Source organism: Aphis gossypii, chromosome X (genome assembly GCF_020184175.1).
Source record: "Aphis gossypii isolate Hap1 chromosome X, ASM2018417v2, whole genome shotgun sequence".
NCBI lineage: Eukaryota > Metazoa > Arthropoda > Insecta > Hemiptera > Aphididae > Aphis > Aphis gossypii.
The window spans coordinates 45,880,903-45,902,962 of record NC_065533.1 but is presented as its reverse complement, the minus strand read 5'-3'; the positions used below and the strand labels follow the sequence as shown (position 1 = coordinate 45,902,962).

The 22,060-nt window shown below is 27.6% G+C and overlaps 1 protein-coding gene and 1 long non-coding RNA gene across 2 annotated transcripts; one reads left to right on the top strand and one right to left on the bottom strand.

Annotated features, from left to right (window-relative positions):
* The first annotated feature begins 196 nt into the window (after window positions 1–196).
* Window positions 197–20,112, top strand: LOC114125505 (peptidyl-prolyl cis-trans isomerase, rhodopsin-specific isozyme-like). The gene is made up of 5 exons (XM_050208159.1): window positions 197–599; window positions 3,324–3,531; window positions 15,421–15,540; window positions 16,905–17,130; window positions 19,213–20,112. The coding sequence occupies exons 1-5, from the start codon at window positions 531–533 to the stop codon at window positions 19,322–19,324; spliced, it is 735 nt and encodes a 244-aa protein (XP_050064116.1). The 5' UTR covers window positions 197–530; the 3' UTR covers window positions 19,325–20,112.
* Window positions 4,653–5,996, bottom strand: LOC126552952 (uncharacterized). Its single transcript, XR_007606414.1, has 3 exons — window positions 5,487–5,996; window positions 5,211–5,262; window positions 4,653–4,870 (listed from the first exon to the last, which is right to left on the bottom strand). It is a non-coding gene; the product is annotated as an uncharacterized LOC126552952 (long non-coding RNA).
* Window positions 20,113–22,060: the final 1,948 nt, after the last annotated feature.

Genomic DNA, 22,060 nt, shown 5'->3' with positions numbered 1-22,060 from the left:
TCTATTCTAACGAGTTAAAGTAGTATTTATGTTATAAGCGGTAACTATATATATATATATAAATATCCATCCTCGTACATATTATTATATTATATATTGTACAGCGCGATATCATTATTATTATTATGTTCTTATTTTATGATATAATTATTATTATTATTACTATTATTATGGAAACGAAAAAAAAAACGTTTGATGTTTTTACTATAGACTGTTTAAAGTATATAAATATAATGACATATTGTAATAAATAGTCCTGCTACATTACGTGAACGTGCCCGACGTGTGTTATTGTTGTTTGTCGTGGTAGTGACTTTAGTGGTGGTATATACCCCGATCACTGTAACACTATACCCGCGGTGGAAACATACATAAGAGGAATCCGTAGAAAAGCCATAATCGCCCTATATATAATAACCGATACGTTACACGGCCGCATACGGTCACGTCCGTCGCGCACAGAACGATAATATTAATTATAATCGTCGACGTCTCCTTCAGTGCGGTGTCGTTTCTGCAGCGTGTAAACGATGGTTTTCAATTTTCCTGCGGTCGTGTGCGCGTTGATGGCGATCGTCGACGGCGGATGTCGCGCGGCCGTAAGTATAAACAGTATAATGATGACGAAAACTCTTGCCCCGCTAAAAATAAGTAGGTAGATAGTATAGGTAGGTACTCTTGTCGGACGTTGACTCAAGTGCGGTCTGTTCGGGCGACGCGTGTTTATTCCACCGAAATTATCTTAAAAGTAGACCTAACCCTTATAATGGTGGGCGAATGAGTATGACAATAACAATTTATTTATTATTATATCGTATAAAATCGTATGTATCGTATTATAATGTACATTACCGATTTAAAAAAAAAAATACACGTTCAGTAATAATTATCAATTATGTATACTGTATGTACTTTAAAAATATATTGACATATAGGCATATTTCTGTTAGTATTGTACTGTAAAAAATAATGAGCATGAAATAAAATCGTATTAAATGCGCATTCAAGTCCGTATTGATAATGGAGATAGATATATTTTTACTCGTCCAAACAGTAATAAATGAGCTGCTCAAACGAACTATATTTTTTTTTTTTTTTTTTTGGTCAAAATGAATGTCACACCAAAACAGCTACTCATCCTTAAGCTCAGGTCGCACCGGATTTCGACTTGAAAAAATTGTAATATATACGCCTTTTATGTATGCAAAGAGTTATTAGTTTGAGTATCTATACACTTATTATTTAAAAAAGTTATAACTCTTCTAAAAATATTTTGTTTACATGACTATGCATGTCACAGCAAACCAACATTTTAGAGAAAAAAATAATATTTTTTGCAATTTTTATGTTTTATACATTTTTAAATATTTATTACCCATATTTTTAATTTCAAATACTTGAAAAACATAACACCTTTTGAATTTCAAACGAATTAATTAATTATAACTGTTTGAAGTTAGGACGAATATGTCAGCATAAGGTTTAAATAAATCTATATACTTATTTGAAAATAATATGATCTATAAAACAACATTTGTCTAAACATTTTAAGCATCAATATTTTATTGAAAGCTTCAGTCAAAGGAATAATAGGAGTGACCCATCATGCTTGGTGAATCGCATACTATCACCACGGTGATTTAAAGTTTATTTGACACATTTTTTTATAAATAGGCCATTCTATAGAATAAAATATTCCACGTAGTTCTAAATATCAAAATATTTGATTTTGGATTTTTTATCTATTAAATCATTTATATAAAATAATTAAAAGTCCATTACAGTCAATATAGAAATTGGACATTTTTCGTTTGTTGAAAACTGTTACTTATTTTTTTTACCTCCTAGCTGACCACAATAGTATTACATAATGTATATTATAGTGTAATATATGGCCACGTTTGATGTTCCGGCGTTGGCGGTCATCGTTCCTCAGCTCGTCTAGTTGCACAAGTTCGGAAAAATCACCGTCACTATATAAACATTATACCATCATCATAACGTTAAAAGTGCAACAATTGTGTATTTTGAATTTCACAAGGTTTTTGCGTTTTAAAAATTATCTGTTAGACTCAATTTCTATCAGTTTATGTCTTATAGCTTCAAAGGCGGAAACGGTATAATCACGTACTCTAGTACTAAAAGGTTTGCAGAGTAATTATGTAGAGACGGACAACGACGAATTCAAAAGTTATTTTTTTGACAGGTTATAATGACAATTTATATTTAATAACAGTAATGCAAAACGTTTATTTGACGAGTAAATTTTGAAAGTAATTAAATTACTGTTGTGCAGATCGCGGAAAAGTAAAATATTTAACCAATTTTGAGTAATTGCAAACCAATAAAACATTAATTTAATAATTATTTGATGTCGTTTATTTATTTTCATAATTGTATTATATAAAAAAAAAAAAAAAACAATATTTATTTCACAAAATTATTTATTAATTATATTGCAATAATTTAATTTATTATTTTTCTTTTCAAAACATGTAATTTATGCGTGCATTACACATTACATTATCTTATTATGTTATAAATGTTAACGGAATGTTAACGTATATGCGCTAAAAAATTATAAATAATTATCACATCGAAAAAAGGATATCTATTTTTTTCTGATGTGTAATGATTAAAGTTGATTTTTTCATTGAAAAGCAATTTTTTAGTTAACATTGATATTTAAACCCAACTAAGCACTTAACTAAACTTTAAATTAAAGTTACTCACCTGTCCAATGAGAGTAATGTAGATATATATTGAAGTTTAATATAGATGCAAAGTATTGAGCAAAACACTATGATTTATCAATAATTAAAATTTATAAGTATTATAATACCTAGGTATATATAATTTAAAGTTCACAAATTTTATTGAAGACATATACAATTTGATTTTTAAACTATTAACATTAAAGTTAAACAAAATTAATCATGGTCCATGATTCATGGATTATTTTGAATGTCCACATCTATGCATTAAATTCTACTAACTAGTTTTTCCATAATAAAACCATTTCTATTACATATATCAATATAGCATATCATCATCTTATCTTTACTTATTAAGTATTGACAAATTCCAAGATTAATTATTATTGGATTTTTTCAATTTTCAATAATATAATAATTATAGCCTTATTAAACTTAAATCATCTGTTAGTTGTAGTTTATTTGCTTAAATGAATAAATCTAAACAGTCACTGCTTGCAATAGTGTAGAAAGTCGGCACACGTTGCAACGCATCATGCACATTGACACTTGGCAGAGTTTGATATATTTCATTAATACATATATTATGTATTATGTATATATGTTTAGGATCTCCAGACGTTCACTGTGACAGACGTGGCATACTTGGATGTGGAGGTCGCCGGAACAGAGTTGGGTACGATTGAGATCGGTCTTTTTGGCGAAATCGCGCCGAAAACGGTGACCAACTTTATCACCATTCTGACAAAAGGTATTAACGGCCGCACTTACGCCGGTACCAAATTCCATCGGGTGTTCAACAAGTTTGTCATTCAAGGTTCGTTAAAAAAAAAAAGTCGTAATACCTATACCTCGAGTCAAATATCCACCAATAGTTTCACCGAAGTATTTTAAACTTTTGATTAGGTGTATTATAATATTATTTTAGATAAGTAGCTTTGAGAGTAAAAATAATACTAGTATTGTGGCCCACAGAGAGAATAATGGCCAGCCGGCATCGCATATGAAAATATTGTAATTCGAAACTGGTTAACTGTAGATACTGAACATTTCAATCAAAAGTTTAAATTATTATTACACGTATAAGTATATATAGTGCATATACTTTCTAATTTATTTTATTTTAGCTATTGAACATAAAATTTTAGAAAATTTTCAATTTTTTCCTATAAATGCCTATGAAACATAATGAAAAAGCTTGAAAATTTAACACAAGGTTTCTCATGAGTCATAATTCATTCAAACTGTAATTCAAAATTTAAAAAATATATAAACACAGTTTATTTGTAGACATTTAATATTTAAACGAAGAACGATGGTTTAAGTTACTTTGTTGTAAATTAAAAATAATAATTGAGGGTAATCCTTTAAACTTTAATCGTTTATTGTTATATTTCATACACACAATAATATTTTAAAATGCTATGTTTTGAGCAAAATTAATGCAACCTTTACCACGTATTACTGTTAATAAAAATAAATTACTTCAAAAGCAATATAAATACATAATAAAATATACTTAGGAATATGGGCTTATAGATTGTCCGTTTTATATTTTTATACTTTATAGTAATTTTAATTATAAATTAAAATAAGTTAATAATACAATCATTCATTGACCTTTGTTGGCTAAAACAATATACATAGGTACTGATTGAAATAATTAAGTATTACAAAATGAATGAAGAGGAAAAGGATTATTTTGACCAAAAAGGATTTATTTCGACTTAAAACTATTGAATAGTTGAATGCTATTTTTTTCGTGCCATTTTATCGTTTTATTTAAAAAAATTCTGAAATAATATTAAAACTAGAAACATGATATATTTTTTTTAAATATTTAATAATAAAAGTTTACATTATCTTTTATTTCTGCAAACTGTGTAAAATTGTTTAATACAATATTATATGTATATAATATACCTATACAGTGTCTCCCGACCGACAATATATCTATTTCATATCTGTATAATATCTAAATATTAATCGCTTCATGAAGTTTGCAACTTTTGCACAAGTTCTGCCGCAGACAATAAAAATCAATAATAATTATAAGACATACTCAAAAATTGATTTTGTTCACATCCCAAAGCTACCCAAACGAAAACTTTTCATGTGATACGCATGGCCGCATGATGAGTGTATGTAATTTTCGCCTAAAATGAACCAACAAAAAGGTTCCTATATTATGTAACACGCTTCACGTACAAAAACAAATATATGTGATCTCTACCACCACCTTTATCTTTAAAAGCGAATACAAAATATAAAACAAAATAAATGAGTTAAATGAAATAATCTGTAGATTTATCAGTTCAATAATTATCGTAGGTGTGCTTGAATTTAAAAAAAATTTTAAGCTTCACTATACATTTTAAATTCTGAATTTACTTAATATCAAATTTTCAATAGATGTTAATAGCAACATCGGAAATATTATTGAAAATATAATAAAAAGGACACAAATTTACTATTATTTGAAGGTTATATACTTACTGAAAAGTTCATCAAGCTTCATTGTACAATTTTTGGTGCATAAAAGTTTTCTCTGTAAAAAGTATTGGTATACGGTAAATGAAAAGGTAAATTAACTTAACTTAACTTGTATGTATACATGAATCAGTTTCCTGTATAGGTGCATATTATAACAACGTTTTGTCATTTATGCAAATCATAATCTAAGTATAGAGTATAATAAAATGGCCCAAATTACTATTTGAGAAAGTATAAGAAATGGTGAAAAATATACATAACATGTAAATTTATTTGTACCTGTACAAGTGGCACAAAATATTACCATTGTCCTTGACTAGCATTTGTATTTATTTTTCTCGTCAGAAGTACACCACCTACAACGAACGTTACATTATATTATTATTTAAAAGCAGTGAGCTGTGCACGAAACATTTTCCAGCAATCATATTATTATAGTATCGTACACATGCGTCATTCGCTCCGACCGCATTCGGTTTTCGACGTTCACATTTTTGGACAGCGCGTACGATAATACAATAATATTATCTGTTATTATTATACCATTACCGTCGTAACCATCGTCATCGCATAAGTCGAAACCAGCTCCGATAAAACATGCGCCAATGGCTATACTATTATACATATATTGTATATATGTGTGTCCTTAAACAGAAGCGTCACTGACTTTACGTACTTTACGGTATAGTGTTATTATAAGAGCACTTAAAACGTATTGTATGTGTATACGTAGTTTTTTTTTATGTCTGATGCGATTTCGAATTTTTCCCTGTTACTCCTAAACGGTGTAATATTATATAATTATTATATTGCATTTACTCGTTGAACGTCTTAGTATTCGGGGGAGGGTACTGGATAGGGAGATAGTATTGTCTAAAATGTCCTCTCAAAAACTGATACAAAGTAATTACATTCAATAGCATATACTATAAATTAAAATAATTCTATACGATTTTCATTCGACGCACATGTAATTAAAATTTAAATTGCATATGTAGGTACAGTGCTAATATTATAATATATTTTTACCTATCTATAATTAATATTATAAAATATAAAATACCTATTAGTAATATAAATATGCAATAATAAACTGCAGTTAGAAAACGTTGTAAAAATACATATTTTTTTTAATGGCCTGGGGCTTTATTATTTAAACAACCCAAAGATCTTTGTAAATATATAATTATTTTTAGGTGTAATAATTATTTATAAGCTATATGTTCTGAAAAATTTAAAATACATTTAAATAAATAGTTCTAAAAATAACCTATGAGGAGTGTCGTATTAATTATCTAAAAATGTTCATTTTTGACTTACAATTTAAAACGATAGAATAAATAAATAAAATAAATTTAAGTGAAACACACCACACTACCCACAAATATATTAATTTAACAATGGCATTTGTTATTGACAATACCAAATTCAGCGCCTCAACAAGTTTCACACGTCGTTTTACAGTATTATTATGATTTACTAAAAAATATATATATAAAAATCATAGACAAATTATTAAATTTACATTTAAATTTTAAAAATATTAAAACCACACGATAATATTATATACTAACTAATTTTATTGTTCAAAAATTGTTGTTGAAATATTGTTTTTAAAAAATTGCTCAAAAATTGTGTGAAATATTATTGTGCTAATTATTTCGGGAATGGTCATGCAAATTCGTATACAAATCACGGTCTAAATTTTGACATAATAATTTTTGTATAGTTTGAGATGCACAATTTGTCATACAAATTCCGTCAATATAGTCTTACAAATTCATGCTAATTACATACTAATTGCGCTTAAAAAATAAATTGTAATGAGCAGTGATGACGAGATTAAAAAATTAAAAAGATAAAAAATTCCCAACAGCATATTTATACAGTATGATTCACTAAGCATGCTCGCACCTTCTTTTTTCTTAAACAATGCAACTTTACTAATTATTATAATTAGGTACATACAATTTTCAAAAAAATTGTCCGCTAAACAATTTATACCAAAAAAAAAAAAGGGAGGATTCTCGATTGAAAAACCAAAGTTTATATCGTATCACAGCAGGACACTCGCACAAGTGTATTGTCTGACAAATGTATACAAGTATACAACACAGCAAATTAGCTTTCGGAAGAACCTATTTTATGTAGGTAGTTAACTTTAATGTTATATAGTGAATCGATCTATTAATATAATATTATCAAACTTAAAATTAAGAACATTATCTTATAGGTATGGCTTGTCGATTTTTATGATATTTTAATTTTCAAACGAATAATGAATAGGTATTATGCGTAATATACAAAAAAAATATCGCGAGAAACACGACAAAAAATAACGGTCAATGTTTTTTTTTTACTTCGATATATTATATAGGTCAATTCGATCTAAAACATTATAAAGTCGACAACACAAAATCATCGGCTCTATAATATTATCGTATACCGCGAAAGCAAGGCGCTGTATACGTTTGTGTAAGACCGGAAACTGCAACACGTGCGGATATCCTCTTGCTGCGGGTTATATATTATAGCTCGAGACGATTCAAGAGACTTTGAAAAAAAAAAAACGGCGTTGAGCGTACTCGGTGAATCACCCTGTATACGTAATATCTGTAATACACGCGCAGTCAGTTTTCGACGGTTATCGCAGATTGAAATCTAGTCGATTTATATTCAGCCGACTGCCATTTTATACTCAGATGACTATCGCTGATCGAAATCGCCGCCGAATGTGTATTCCTGCCGGATGGTTTTTATTGTTGAATTTCAGATGCCCGTCAGTGATACTGTCCAATCGCCGGGGCGGCATTATAATATTATTCACGCACACACGCACACCGACGCGGACTTCTAGACGCGTACGACACAGCGACTTACACACACACACATTTGCGATCGCGCGCGCGTTCGGGTTTACAAGTTTTTTCACCTTGTATTACTATATTTGGGTAAATGACCCGGCAACGAAAGAGATAGCGTACGATAATAATATATAATATTATAACATTTATAACAACTCCTACAACACAACAGTAACAACTCCTACAACAACAGTAACGACGACGACGACGACGACGACGACGATAACCACACTGCATATATCGAGGATGACGACAAACGTCGAACGCACACACCGCACACATCAATAACGTGTAATATATTATTATTTCATGTAAACGAAATATAACGAGGCCGTGTTATATTTTATTTTACGAAACAATAATAATATAATATTATTTTTTACGTAAGCGGTATTATTGTTTTACTCAAAACCATTTCCATTTCGTGCGACGTAGTTATATCCAATTATTGATATCGTATGCGATACTCGAGCCCGAGTACCCTCAGTATATAAAATATTATGTTTATTTTATTTTTTTTTAATACAGAAATAATATTATTATGCGCGCGTATCACATTATATATAGTGCGTTGTACACGGCCGGACCGTCTAGCGATTATCGTCTACGACAATCGCGCGCGCGTGTATTATAAACGGGGCAGTAAACGCGCGCGCAGTCAGAGTGCGAGACATAATAAAACGATTTAAATCGAATCCGTCCGATCGCAATACGAATACATTATTATTATTATCGTTTTTTTTTCTTCTGTTAATAATATCCGAGGAAAAAATAATAATAATGCGAATACGCCTCGCTCGGTCTTTTAAAACGAATATTATTATAATATATATAAGTTTTATTTTTATTTTCCATTTCGGTGTATCTCTTTTCGATCGATTTCGCAGAGACCGTGAGAGAGCGCGTGTGTGTATGATGGACGGTTAGTGAACACACACTAATTATAATAACGTCATAATAACATTATACACCTATGACGCGTATTAATAATAAAAATTTATATCTATACGCTGTACTGATGAATATTTGAAATAATTTCGAAACAGTAATTCTAGATTCTCGCGGGCAATGTATACGCGACTATAATAAGACTGTATAATGCGCATTTCCGACTGTTTCTATATACCGAGATGTACGCCGCATTGATGATGCGTGTTTAACGCCTTCTCGTTTTTTCGGGCCCCCTCGACTCCGAGTTCAACAAATTTATATAATCATAACACCTGGAATTCAAAATGTTAATCTATAATTTGACACGCCAAAACGGAGATCGATGAGCAGCGGGCTTACGGGAGCTTGTTGACTTATTAGCCCGCCAAAATACTTAATTCGATGCCGAAGCTAAAAAAAAAAAAAATAATACCTATTTTACATTTCTTAATTAAATTTACACCAAATTAACGATTACATCAAAATATGATTTTAGATTCTGAGATCTACTATTTGATGATTGGTTTTACAATGACATTTATTTATTTATCTATTTTTATTTATTCAATGTTATACACGTTTTGAGGGAGACATCAAACATACAAGTCCAAAACTTCATATATATAAATCTTAAGATCAAAAATTGCATCAGATTGATTCTTTAAAGACTATAGAGAGGTAATTTTTGGACAATTTCAATATTTTTCCAACTTTTTTTATTTACAGCGGCTGTCTAACACGACTTAACAATTAATTTCAATTGTTAAAATCAAACTAAAAAGGTACAATTTTGCTGAATTTTGAAATTTGTTTTAATTATTTAGTCATAGACAAACTCAAAAATAATACGATCCAGAGACTTAACGTTTTAACACTTATTATCGCCTTTGATTATATTTGAAATACAAACATTAAACATACGAATATAAAAAATAATAGTTTGAGCCAATATTTACGAAACTAAAACATGTATGCATTACAACTGCCAATAATCTTTTGGTGAAAGGATATTATACTTGGATTTTATTGAATATAAATAAATGGTTCAAATTTTGAAATTAATTGGACTTAAGCTGTTTAGTTCAGTTCTAAAATCTTAATAAAAAAAAAAAAAAACGGTTTAAAATTATGATTTGTATTTTATTTCAATACAAATTATACCATAGTTTACATGGTAGTATAAAAATATAAATACATATATGTTATTAAATTTTTTTACAAGAATAATAAATTCCAATTAAATATATTTTTATTTTAATAACTTTTTACTTTTTGTCATTGTTGTAACAAAACCTATTCCTTATCAATTAATTAGACGTTGATCATAATATGCAACTCAAAGACCAAACGGTGTAAACAAAAAAAAATATTCCACACACGAAAAAAAAAATTGTCACGAACTAGAGCCAAAAATTTTGTGGTAAGGACGGTACAGGGTTGTGGTTAGTCGAAGACGTCTGAACTGCTCCTGTGTCGCCCGGGGGTTTTAAGTCCGAACGCACAATGAAGCAATGGTGGTTTTGTCGGTCATTAGATAGTTCATAATATGCTTACTAGAACTACTTAAATCCCATATCTCAAATCATTTGAACGTTTAAATATTACACTGTTAAATCAACAGGCCCGCCGTACGGCTGAGTGACGCCGACTACCACGAGCGTCCTCACATCGACTTCGAGTCGATTCGGTCTTATATATACTATGAACATCGGTCCCCGTCGTTACAAGGTAGAGCACGGACGCAGATTTTCTTCCCACCAAACACCGCCCTCTGACCGTGGCGGATGGCCGATTAACGACCGTACCACGTACAGACTAGAGAGCACTACAAATACCGTGCGATGGTTCCAAATAATTGTGGCGAGTCACGATCGCAGTGCACCAGCAGTTATTTTATGTAAAAATATAAATACATAATTTTCATATTCTTTTGTAAAATATTTTATTTATTCTATTCAGTTCGGTTGGTATTGTTAACACATAAAAAAGTTCTGTAAAAATTAAAATATTGCTAAAGCAATAGGGATTTTGGGGAAAAATCACACGAACCTGTTTACTACCAAATACCTTAAAATATTATCCAGAATAATACTAAAACCTAATAAACTATAATAATTACATAAATATCTCATATTATTAACTATTGTAGACTATATTATTATATAGTATATTATAATATCGTAGGTACTATGGTAAAATGTACGTGAAAGGTTTTGAATCTGTATTGTTCACATTTTTTAACAGCAATGAAGTATAACTGCTATAATATTACATGTATAACTATTAAAACTTAAAATTAATCTAAACGTTTTTAAAATATCATTATTGTTATTAAATAAATAGTTAATATACTTAAAAGTTTCAAGTCCTTATGAACAATATTTTTTAAATAACAATAAAATAATTATGTTATTTTTATTTAAATCTAATTTTTTGTCTATTTTTTTCCCAATTTAAACTTAAAACATCTATAAAAAAAATGTGCTAATAAATTTTTCAAAGTTCTTGGTTTCGTAATAAATTACTTATCTTATGAGTATTAATTTTTTTTTACAATATAATTACATAATAATTTACAAATGTACGTAATTATATGACAATTTATTTATATTATATTTAATATTTTTAAATAACTTTAAAAAAACATGATGAGAACCTCTTCTTAAATTTTCAAGTTTTTGACCTAGCAATTTTTTTTTTTACCAATATTTATAAAATTACAATATAAAAAATATTGAAAATTCCAAATCTCTATAAAATGATCATAACCCATAAAGAGTTTAATTATTTTAAAAACTTACCATGTATTTAAATTTCTTATACCTGTTAATATTTTGTATAAATTTCAATTGCTTAAGGTTATTCTATATTGAAAACTGGAGATGCTTGAACATTTTCATTTTCTTGATAATTTGAAAAATACTGGAATTTTTAACTTAAAATTTACCAAAGTACAAATAGATCCGATTTACTACCAGGATCCTTAATTTTAAAAATTGAAACATTTTGTTTACTCCATAATGTTACGAGTTTATAATATTATACACAAAAATAAAAAAAGCGGGCAAGTGAGTACCGCTCTGCTGTACATTAGGTGCCGTATGGATCATTATTATATATTATAGGAGTGTTAAATTTGAATCCAATGATAGTTATCATTGTATACGAAAAACGATTCTGAACGAAGATGATTTGTCAGCCTAGGATATAATTTCTAGTGGTTGGTGAAAAAGGTGGTTTATGTTTTAATGGCCTGAATACAACAAAATTTAAGTTATTTTATAATAATTGTAAGTTAAACTTATGAAAAACCTTGTATTAAATTTTCAACTCTTAGCTACTTATACAAAATTTTTATGAAATATACCTACAAAATAATTTGCAAATATTCATGGTTTTGACGAATTTTTGTCAATATTTGAACTTCAAATGCTAATAAAAAAAAATTGTGCCTATGTATTCTTATAATTTTTTAATCACTATAATAATAACTTATGAGCAACTTTGCATTAAATTTTCAAGTATTTTGATAGGGCCAAAAAGATTTTATCGACACATAAAAAAACATTTTCAGAAAAATTGAAAATTTCAGTTGTCTATAAATAGCTCAAAAAAAGTCAAAATATTTTGAATATTAAATCACGTATAGAAAACGCGAATCTTAATAACTGGTAAAATTTTCAAGTATCTACGACTTATGCTTTTTGAATAATAACAAATATTTAAAATCGTTTGAGGATAAATCGTTATCGTTACGCTATTTCGTTAAAATTTAAAATTCAAACGCACTTAAAATTTTTCCTATAATGATGATTCGAGTTTTCTCTATAGATACTTGAAGGTAAACTTATGAAAAACTTAGTGTTGTATTTTTAATCCTTAGTTATAAACACAAAAAATTTTATGATTTTTCAACTTCAAATATTTCGCAAATATTCATAATTTTGACGAAGTTTCGACAAAATTTGAATTTCAAATGCTAATAAAAAAAAAATTGTGACTATGTATTCTTATAATTTTTTAATCACTATAAGAATAACATATGAGGAACTTTGTATGAAATTTTCAAGTATTTTGATAGGGCCAAAAAAATTTTATCGACACTTCAAAAAAAAATTTTCAGAAAAGTTGAAAATTTCAGTTGTCTATTAATAGCTCAAAAAAACTCAAAATATTTTGAAAATTAAATCATGTAAAGAAAATGCCAATCTAAATAACTGGTAAAATTTTCAAGTATCTACGACTTATACTTTTTGAATAATAACAAATATCAAAAATCGTTTGAGGCTAAACCGTTATTTAACGCGGTTTTGTAAAAATTTAAATTTCAAACACTCATAAAAATTTTTTGTCTGAATCCGGTAGAGTTTTTTTTACAGATATTTGAAGAAAAATGTATGGAGAACCTTGTACCAAATTTTCAAAACTTAGTTATAAAAGAAAAAAATTTTATGATTTTTCAACTTCAAAATTACTTGCAAATTTTCGCGTTTTCGACAGATTTCGTAAAATTTGAACTATAAACTCTTATAAAAAAAAATTGTGACTAACGATTTTTAATTTTTTTTAGCTACAATAAAAACAACTCATAAGGAACCTTGTATTAAATTTTCAAGTATTTTGATAGGGCCAAAAATTTTTTATCGACACTTTAAAAAAAATTTCTCAAAAAAATCGAAAATTTCAGTGGTCTATAAATAACTCAAAAAAAGTCAAAATTTTTTGAAAATTTAACTATATACAGATTCCTCTGACATTAACATTTGGTGAAAATTTCAAGTATTTTCAGTGATTAGTTTTTGAATTACAACCATAAAAAAATATCGATTTGGTCAAAAACTGGATTTGCGTAAAAATTCCCGTTTTTTCGTCATTTTTTTTTTTGTTTTTCTCGATTTTTTTGAAAACTGTTGGAAAATGTTAACTTTTTACCTCTATAATGCACCAAGGATATTCACTTTTACATCGGAAACCACCCCCATAGTTTGAAATTGGAGCATTATTTCGACTAGTTATGCTGTACACAGACACAAAAAAAAAAAAAAAAAAAAAAAAAAACACACATCATTGTAAAATCAATACATTCATCACTTCGTTCAGAATCTAAAAATATCTACATCCATCACTCCGTTCAAAATCTTAATTGCATAATATACAATTAATTTTGACAAATTTTTCATTTTTTATTTAAGTTCAATCGAAGTTCACAGCGCTTGGGAAATAAAAAGATATTCAGAAAAAAAATACCATATAATATTCAAAATTTTAAATGTTGATTACTTTTTGTTTTGACTTAGTAAGATAATTCTTACTCCTCTCGTATGCCATGAACGAATTTTGCATTGATATTACAGTGGCAGACTGAACTTAAATTTCAAATGACGTAATTTCATATTAAGTGTTTTATTTTTGGTCTAATATACATAATTTACTTATGAAAAGGTTATGATATAAATAAAATGTGGCCAAAAGAATAACCAAGGGATTGGACCTTAACACGTATTAGTTTGGAAATACTGGCAAAGGTTGACACCACCCCATTGGAAAATTTGACGCAGCTGAGTCAAAATTGTGCCCTTCCTCCCACTACTGTTGATATAAACCAAATAAAATTATTTTCAAGTTATGTTTATCAGAAAAGTTTAATGTGATAAAATATTTAATATATTATATTATATTATCAACTTCCAAATAAAGTTAAATCCTTAACTATTTTATTTTATTTATGATTTAAATTCTAGATCAATTATATCATAATATTACATTGATAAACATACCTAACTATTACAATAGTAAATCGAAACTTTCAATAAAATATTCTGTGCAATAAGTATAATTAAAATATTATGTAATTTAAAATCAATAACACTATTAATCGTATTATCTGTATAATGTACCTACTCATTTGTTTATGTAACAAAAAATCAATATAGTGTATACTTAAAGGTTTTCATTAAATCTTTCTTATTATAAACGTTTAACGTTAGTTATAATAATACGGTTAAAAATAAGGGCATGCCATTTCTAAGTATAGGAATTAGGAACTGCGGACTTTTTAATACTTAATGAGTGTATACATAGTGTTGTATAACACTACAGTTAGTACATCTGTACGCTTTGTAAGCATAAAATGTCTAAACATATATGTAATAAACTAATAAACAAACTTTTTATGGTTTAATAGTTAATTTCATAAATAATTATATCACACATTATTATGTATAAATTATAGATTTGTGTGTTGACAATTAGCAATTTATCACTAATAAATACTCAAATATATATTAATATATATATATATATTATATATGTTGTGTATAGTATGTTTCTTTAATCATTTGAAATGTATTGAACAGTATGAATGATATGTATACTTGCTATAAAACTAATATTATATATGTCATGTATGATATCCACAGGTGGAGACATATTGAACAATGACGGAAGCGGGTCTATAAGTATATACGGTGACACGTTTCCCGATGAAAATCTGAAAGTGAACGGTACAAAGCCAGGATTTGTGGGAATGGCTAATTCTGGTCAGTATTTTGAAAATAAATAATAAACTTAAAAATACGCTTTACAGAATCGCTCCGAAAATAATCTAAAAGCTACTTTATGATTGAGATCAATTTTTTGAACCCGGTCAAAAAAATATATTATAGGCTTGAATGGTGAGCAATCGTTTACCCTATATAGTTCTATTAGGCACGGCTTCGCACAATATACTTAAATACCTTTTAATACATACTAAATTCTTCAATTTTCCGTCATAAAAAGATTTTTTATTTATCTTATAACAACACAATTATTATACACTAAAATTGCTGCGAAATAGCTTAAGACTAAAAAAATATATAATTATGTTTATTTGTTTTCAAATTGCATTGTTAAAAAAAAAAAGATAAATTAATAAAATATATAATATTATATTATATATTATTAATATAATAAAACAAATGGTAAATAATTAAGTATATAAAATATATAGTGAGTAGTTTATTTCAACTATTTTTTTTACTATGTAACCGCATGTAAATTAATAATAGTGGATTAATTTGTATACTTAAAAAAAAAATAAGAAGAACGATTATTTTAGCATTTTTGAATTCTACCTATAATTGTACTATAATCAAAAAAATAATTAAAATTAATTTATTATAATTTTTTTTTTTTTGATATTGAGCACTAACTTGTGATAAATATTGAATTATATTTATTTTATATTATTTATTGATCGATTAATTGTATGAATTTATGGTGAATTCATTACCTATTTTTCTTTTGTGTTCAACATTTTCTAATAATTATAATTAATCAGTTAGATGTCTAAAATTATTTTTAAAATACAGTCTTCCAACAACATCACAAATTCAGTTTTGTGCGAATGTTTTCGAATGAAAATTTTCGCGTGGTATCGTAAATTACCGGTTTAATATCAATAATATTACCCTGCAGTGTAAATTATAATCTATTATTTTTTTTAGCGAAAGGATAAGGGAGAAAACGTGTCTCGTAAAATAATATAACAATTTATTATTTTCCTTTACATTTCCATTACTTAAAAAAAAAAATCATACGAAATTATGCAACGCGTACAAGCATTAACCTAACGCCGTCACTATATCCGACACCATCTCGCGCGGGAGATATGCAATATAATTATTTAGGATCGGCGTTTATAAATAATTAATACTAAACAGTGTTGTGCCTTGAACCCGTTATGATTTAATTTAAGCGCACTCCGTTTTTGTCCGTCGTCCCTTATATTGTCCTTGGCTCCTCGTACCTACCAACAGATGAATAATTACCGTTTTCACTCTCCGCGTATTGTATAAATAGTAATCAAATCACGTTCAATACAAATTATAGTCGAGTGATATTTTTTCTCAATCCGGCTCAGGTCCAAACACAAATGGATGTCAGTTTTTCATAACGACCAGGTCCACGCCAAGCTTGAATGGCGAACACGTGATGTTCGGCATCGTGATCGAAGGACAGAAAGTCATACACGCCATAGAACAGCAGCTGACAGACCATCTGGGTAGACCCACCAAAGAGATACGAATAACGAGATGCGGCTTGCTGAACCGACGGCCGCCATTCGACGTGACGGACCATCCGCGCAAGTAAGATAAAGATTGCGGACGAGATCATTCCAAATCCGTGTGATCCGCCTTGTTTAATTTGTTTTCCCGAGCTTTATAATATTATACTGCAGGATTACAGATAATCGCTGTGGTTCACAGTGTAAAATAGATTTCATCAATAGACAATTTTATTTTACGAGTAAATAACAAACGCGTGGTGTGGCTAGTAGGTAAAATAAACAACATTTTATGCTGTAACCACATTAATAATCAAATGATTATTGTCATCGATCATCACATATCTTATATAAGATTTGAGTATACCTATCTAGGTATAACGCTTTAATTGATATTTGATAAGATTCTATCTGTATATTCTTTAGTATATTATTAAACAATTTTTGTAATGACACACCAGATCTTAAAGAACCAGTAGTTTAAAATCTCAGTAACATCACAGAATAAAACAAAAACACACCGAGTTTAATAAAAGGTTTGATTAAATTTAATGGTTTATCTAAAATAATGCGCACAAAATATTTGGGGCATATTATTGACAGTTTATGACAAGAATTATATAAATAACGAGATTTGACAAAATATCAAACAATCAGTGTCACTCTAGGTATAGTGCACATGACAATTATTAATAATACTATAAGACTATAAACAACAAACTTTGAAATTTAGAAAGTAAAAAAGAAAAAACAACACATTTTTAATGAAAAAAAAATAATGATAAAAACAAAAACTATAATTTAAATAATATTATATGTAATGAAATAATGAATAATAATAATTAATATCTGTATGAGTAGGTATGTAAAAATATGTAATGAAAATATTATACTAAATTTTAGTAGTACAATAATACCACCTCATTTATCCAATAACTTTAGTAATCCAACACTTTTTCACTTTCTTTCTCGTAAACGATAAATATCATTTGTAAATCTAACTTATTAACATAGCATACTCGCCACTCAATATTTTATTCTTATTTTTATTATTTCTTTGAAAAAGTAATGGGCTAATTAAACAGGTTCATGTGTGATATTATGGTAGTATTGGTAGTTGGTACCAACAATATATATCTAATAAGATATTACTAAATGCACTTTAATACTCAAGTCCAGTTTTTCTTAAATTTTTTGAGATCACAGAACACCAAACAATAATATTTTTACACGGAAAACGGAACCCCTTTGAAAATTATTTTCGAAAAAGTTGGATACACAGATAAACGACAACATTAACTATACACGAGGAGCCCTTAAAAATGATCTCCGCATATCAGGATCTTCTGTGTAAAAATTTACACATTACATATTACGTAGAAATTAACGTAAGTAAGTGTTTTTTTTACTTGTTACTCTTGTGTAGGGACTTACGATTCGCGGAGGGCGGTCATAAGTTCCTTCACAAGACCTAGCAGGTCAAAAATACATAATATGTAAGTTCCTATACGAGAAATACATTTTTATCAATCTAATAATACTGTCATTCGTTTTAATAGAAATATTCATAATCGAAAAAATAATATACTACTATTATATTCTTCTATATATTATGTATATTATATTCGTATCATCCATTTAACAACATATAACATTATATAAAATATACTATATAACATAATTATTTTTTACATGCGTATATTTTTCCACCATGTAGGAACCATTAACTAACATATACCTACATAGCCCGACATAGGTTAGGTTCTTTCTTTCACACAATCTGTGTGAAAAAAATATAATAAGAAATATATATTTATCAATATATGATACATAATGCGAATGGTAATGACTATCAGTTATTACGGACTATTTTTCTTGGTCACTTAAATGAAAAAAAAAATTTACCTAATTAATTACTATTAACTACCTACTATTATTATTTACTTAATTTACGTCCTATAAACGATTTCTATTACAATTTTAAACCCTTTGGTAAGGATAGACTTAATAAATTCATATTTATTGAAATTTATCGATACTGTTTTATTGATATAATCGTTATAAACTTATTTAATTGTCTGTCGAAAAAAAGTTATTTTGCCCAAAACTACCAAAAATATAACATTTCAGATTATTTAAATAATAAATTTTATTTGCATTACAGTTCAAGTGTTTGGAAATGGATAATTGCGTCTGCTCTACCAGTTTCGATGTCTACGGCTATATTATTACTATTCCAATGGATGATTGCTCAGATTAACAAAGCGATTGTCTAATGAGTAATGGGGCATGCCTGCACCCATAAACTTAGACCTATACACAACATTTCAACAAACGCCGAACGGCGTAGATATGTGGACGCGTTTATACCAACAATCAACATAATAAACAACAATAATTGGCTTAATTTTATTCATTATTCTACACAAAAGTGGGGTAAAAAGCGAACTTTTTCATTTTTGGCTGAAAGCTAGGTATATATAATATTATAATCTGAATGATTTTTTTTTTTTTTTTTTGGCATCAATAACAACTAAATTATATTTTCTACATATTATATATATAAATAGTACGTATATTATACGTAGATACTTACTACTTATTACACATACCTGTTTATATTTGTATGCGCATAATATATTTTGTACTCCGTTCGTTTGAAATAATAATTCATATATTTCCTTGTAACACAATTTTTCTGTAATTTATTTTCTTAATAAATTTCTACATTATAAATAGATATTTGTTTTCTTTCGTGTGCAATACAAAATAAATCCATAATAATGTGTATAATATATGTATTATTTATAAACGAACATTTCTAGAAATGAAAATCTAACTATTTTTTACCTATTTTATTCAACAATTTCACAAAATTATGCTGAAAAACGCAAAATTTGTTCATGCATATTGGGATTGGGAATAGTGGAATACATAAGAATATGAATACTGTATAATTATGCAACAGTGCAACACTGAACAATGAACATGTTTATCGAACATCTAATAGCATGCGTCTATACTTTTTAATCATTATCTTAAATTATTAAACAGCATAGGACTGAACGATAAAATCAATTTTAATTTATATATTATTTACCATACGAATAAATAAATAAATATAAATATAAATTATGTATTAATATGTTGCCTTAATTGTATATACATTATAAATTATACATATACTAGTTGATCCGACAGACGTTCAAATTTCAATAAATTTATAGGTAATCGTTGCGGTGAATTTTTTAAAAGCTAATGGAAATATGTTAACAAAGTATAAAAATGAGAGAACAAAACGTATTTCTGATTGATCGTTGTATTGATTAACGATTGCGGTAAATACTAAATGCAATTGATTATTCAATTTAAGAAGGAATACATTTTGGATGCATCCTATGCCGTAAATATAAACTTATAAATAGAGTGGTTCAAATACAATTATCACATATAGAAAGTCAAATTATAAAAATATTTATTATTAAATATTATAAACTATTGTAATATAAAGCTGTCATCAGAACTCTAAGTATGTGCCAATTTTCAGTCAATCCACGTGCATGGGGTCCTGAGTTTATACAAAAATATCGGGAAAAAAACATTTTCAGTTTTTCCATGAATTTTCTAATTTTTTAGGTAACTTTTCAAATTATTCTTTTTGTAAAAACGTTATTAGGACTATTATAAACATAAAAAATGAGTCAACTCTGGGTAGAATTTTTAAGTGATGCGCATATAAACAAATAGTGTATTATTAATACATATATATATATATAATATAAACCTAAACCATAGTTGCATTTAGTTAGCTCTGTTAATCAAAATTTAAAAGTGGAATCTTTTGTGTATACGAGTTCAAAAACCAATTTTTTTGTGATGAATACTTTATCAGGTGCTTGATAGGCAACCAAATTAACATTTATCTATCAATAATAAATTTGATATTTAGTCATTTTATGTAATAAATAATATTATCTAAAGTTAACATTAAATTCTGATTCTAATGATTGTAGTTTCAAATGCTTAAAATAAAAAATACATTTTATTAGAAAAATAAAAATAAAAATTGAAATAATATAAGTACACACATAATTATGATTAAAAATAAGGTTTTTAAATTTTTAAAAGTCTTATAAATAGGTACATATTATATGTTAAACAATTATATGATTACTAAACATAAATTCTAATTCTAAAGGTTGTTTTATCAAAAGTTTAAAGTGAAAAATAAGTTTTTTTTTAGAGAAATAAAAATTGACATGTGTATCTTCACATTATTAAATTGTAGTAGGATATAAGTTTTTTAGTGTTACATAAATTTTAATTGGACATAGTATGTATAAAATAATATTATAAAATGGTCAGAGCTATTCTTACAGGTTATGTATCAAAAAAATTAAGTAATATTGTGTGTATCGCCTCAATGCTGTAACCCACTGTATTGAGTTTCATTGTTTTATTTAATGACTTATGTAGTTATATACTTGTTGGTAGATGCTGCTCAATGGGTTATTACTTTGTTTTGTGGTTTGCTGCTTTTGCTTTCATTTTTCCTGGAATTACCCAGCTGTTTCTCTTTACTACCTACAACAAAATATGATTTACTTATGTTCTCTAACTTCCCTACAGTAAATAAGAGTATACTACAATATTGCTTCGTGCTCTCATATCCTATAATAAATACAATACATAAAGGTATTAAAATGTTAACCCTAAAAATACAGGAATTAAACATACTTAGTGCATTGTAATAAGACCCATTGCCATCCGCGTCCTCATACATCAATATTATATGAGTATATTATATACTACAGGCATACTATAATCAACAACGGCGATAGAATATAATTTAACAAAAATTAATAAAACAATAAAAAAACACTTACCTATTACCATTTTTTTATTTCTCCTCTTCTTCACAACAACTATTCATATACGTTGCTCATAATTTTGACTGGTGAAGTGATGACAATGAGATACCATCTTGAAATATATTATAGGCAATCAGATAT